Raw genomic sequence first — 3,062 nt, 5'->3', positions numbered from 1 at the left:
AAATAACATATTCAAGGTTAGAATAATATTTTAATGTACCAAAGTATCAACCCGACCAACCCGACTAAACCGACCAACCCATGCGGTTTGGGTTGCACTTTCGTTTGAGTTGGGTTGGGTTAAGATTTTTCAAACCGCAAGCATTAGGTTGGGTTGATCAAATGTCTTCAACCCGATCAACCCAACCCATGAGCACCCTAGTCAAAATAAAAGAACATGAAAACGGCCAAATCACAAGTGATTTTATATGGGACTATCGAAAACAGTTAACACAAGGGTGAGCAGGCCACTGCAACCTTAGGTCGCGCCAAAACCGCATGTGATTTGACATATGATTTTAGAGTAAAATCACTTGTAATTCGGTCATTTTTCGTGTTCTTTTATTTGATTACTGTTCTCATATGAACCTGACTGTATATATACAAATGCATTCCAGAAGTAACTTTAGATTAGAAGAACTAAGTTCATTAATCATGTCTACCAAAAGCTTACTCACCTAACTATTAGTTAAGGTAATCTATGATCAAGCAGATGCAGCCCCATAATAGTTCCTTAGTTCATCAATGGCTTTCTCTACAGATTGAGAAAGTTCTGGGAAGGTTGTTTTGCACACTGAGTTTTTGAGTATGGGCAAAGAGCTTAATCAAGTTAGAGTATTCTGAAGCAAACATATATGCTTCTTTCAAACCATAACAGATGCATAATTTTTTACATGAAATGAGTTAGGACATACGACGAGTAGCTCGGGCCTGTGCTTCTGCTATCAGATCCATATACGATGCCTGAAACAATCAATCTTGTGAGACATGTAAAACTAATGGAGAGCTTTGAGCACCGAGTGTCTGGAGAAAGACTGGACAAACTCACTTCCAGTGCGTCATGAGTTTCCCTAATGTGGTCAATCATCTTCTTGAAATCCTTTTCAGCTTCATCCATTGATTGTTCACATGCTTGGTTTTGGACCTCCAGACATAGTCACAGAGATAAGGGAGATAAACGTTAAGAAAAACTGTTGGTAGGTGATGGAACTCTGGAAGCAATTTGAATTCTTTATAGATGATAACTAATATTCTAATCATAACTTGTAATTCCTCCTTCCATTGAGTTCCCCAAAACCAGTTAATATCTATAATCTGACCAAAATAAAAGCAAGGTAATTCATACGAGATTCATACCATTTCTACCTAACACTAATGTGATCCATACGAGATCCATATCATCTCTACTCTATGGTGAAAATATGCGTAACTCTGGTCATGTGATTCAAATACATGTATACCGCATTGTGGGTAAGCAGAGTTCAGTTACCAGCATACTAGTACGAAAAGATCACAAGTGTGTGATGGTCCAGAACTTGAATTGGTGAATCAAGGACTTGAGGTCTATAATGGATATGAATCCCCACACAGGTTATTAAAAATCCACATATATAAATATTTGTTTCTAGCTATCACCTATATTACATCGAATCCTGCACTTCTCTACCAACATATATCAATTAAACATGCCAAGTTCAATCATTACTTGTGTTTCCTCGGTTTAATGAAGGTCAAAGGCAAAGCTTTATAAGAACCAACTCTTAAATCCAAAATTTCTTCAAAGACTACATGAAGTAGAGAACATATACGAAGCAACTCTATGTCTCTGCATTATAATCAGCACATAATAAAAGATACAATCTCCAGTTGCATGTAATAAATTAAATTACAAAAACAACCCGAATGATCCTTTTCTGTGTGAGATAAGGTTTGTGTTTATGTTCTTCAGATAGAAATGCACGATCAAAAGAAGCTATATAACATGATCTGTGGTTATAAAATGACATGAAAAGTGATCTTCAATTATCTAATATCTTATGAATGTAAAATCATATCAATGAACTTCTTGATTTTATAAACTAACACATGAATACCGAAGGAAAAAAAATTCTCCATAGCTCATTTAAGTAAGAAGAAATTACCATTTCTAATTGCATATGAATATCAGAATTGAAATTCCTACTAAGAAATAGGAGAAACACATGAATAATCAGATATAAATATTCATACAATTAAGTTCTAAAAAATGAGAAAATCTACAAGCTGAAATTACGCTTTCTACCAATAATTTCATCAGAAGTTCAGAACTAACTTTCAATGTGACTATACATCGACAAGGAGGACAAACTTTTCTAAAGTTAATTTTACATTGACTTGTCTATAACTAAGATCGATACTAAAATAATATATACGAGCAGAAACTAGCATTCTCTCTACTAATTTTTTACATACGCAAAGAGGGAGAAATGAATACTCACTGACCTTATATCGTTTGTGTAGGCGAGAGTGAGACACTTCCATATCCTTGAGTATACCGATATAAGAGCAATCGATCTGACGCTTAATCGAATCAATGCGTGACGATGCCATTTCCTTCAGATCGGCGATCCTGCTGCTTGCTTTATTCAGTGAAGACATCGCCGGCGCCGGAGATGATGAGGTAGGCGGCTCTGCAGCAGGTTTTTTGCTGCTGTTGTTGTTGCTTCTGCTGTCCTCCTTTAGAGACGAGAAGGAATTCGTAGGTGTATTGAAGCAGCTTGAACTGCAATTGAAAATCTTCGGAGATTCAGTCAGTGATCGATTCGGAGTCGCGGCCAACGACGGCGGCGCAATTAGAAGATCTGCTGCCGATGACTTTCTCCTTAACCTCCTCCTCATCTCCTCCTTTCAGACAAGAGTTAAAAGTGGAGTCATTTGCATTCAAAATATAGGTATATATACTGGCGGGGAAACTCCCGGCGCCGTAGGACTTCTGTTCAAAAAATTATATTTATTTTGGTGGGTTTAATATCACAACAAATTTTTTACATTTTAATTTATTTTCTCATGTTTTATCTATACTATATTATAAATGATAAAAACTTTTTAAAACAATTTTTTTACGTATAAAATATTATTTATTCATACATATTATTTAAATTCAAGATTACAAGTAGAATATGCATAAATACATCTTATTAAAAATTCATCTTTGAATTTGTGTAACTATTGCACATTAACATACTCAAATACATGATAAACATC

General features: G+C 35.3%; 1 protein-coding gene across 1 annotated transcript; it reads right to left on the bottom strand.

The window, feature by feature from the left end:
* Positions 1-722: 722 nt before the first annotated feature.
* On the bottom strand, positions 723-2,696 carry LOC112529681. The gene is made up of 3 exons (XM_025141021.1): positions 2,301-2,696; positions 868-963; positions 723-782 (listed from the first exon to the last, which is right to left on the bottom strand). Exons 1-3 carry the CDS (start codon positions 2,694-2,696, stop codon positions 723-725), a joined length of 552 nt encoding a protein of 183 aa, XP_024996789.1.
* Positions 2,697-3,062: the final 366 nt, after the last annotated feature.

The sequence above is a fragment of the Cynara cardunculus genome, assembly GCF_001531365.2.
Source record: "Cynara cardunculus var. scolymus isolate 2C chromosome LG 16, CcrdV1, whole genome shotgun sequence".
In the NCBI taxonomy this organism is placed as follows: Eukaryota; Viridiplantae; Streptophyta; class Magnoliopsida; order Asterales; family Asteraceae; genus Cynara; species Cynara cardunculus.
This window is presented reverse-complemented; position numbering and strand designations above follow the sequence as displayed.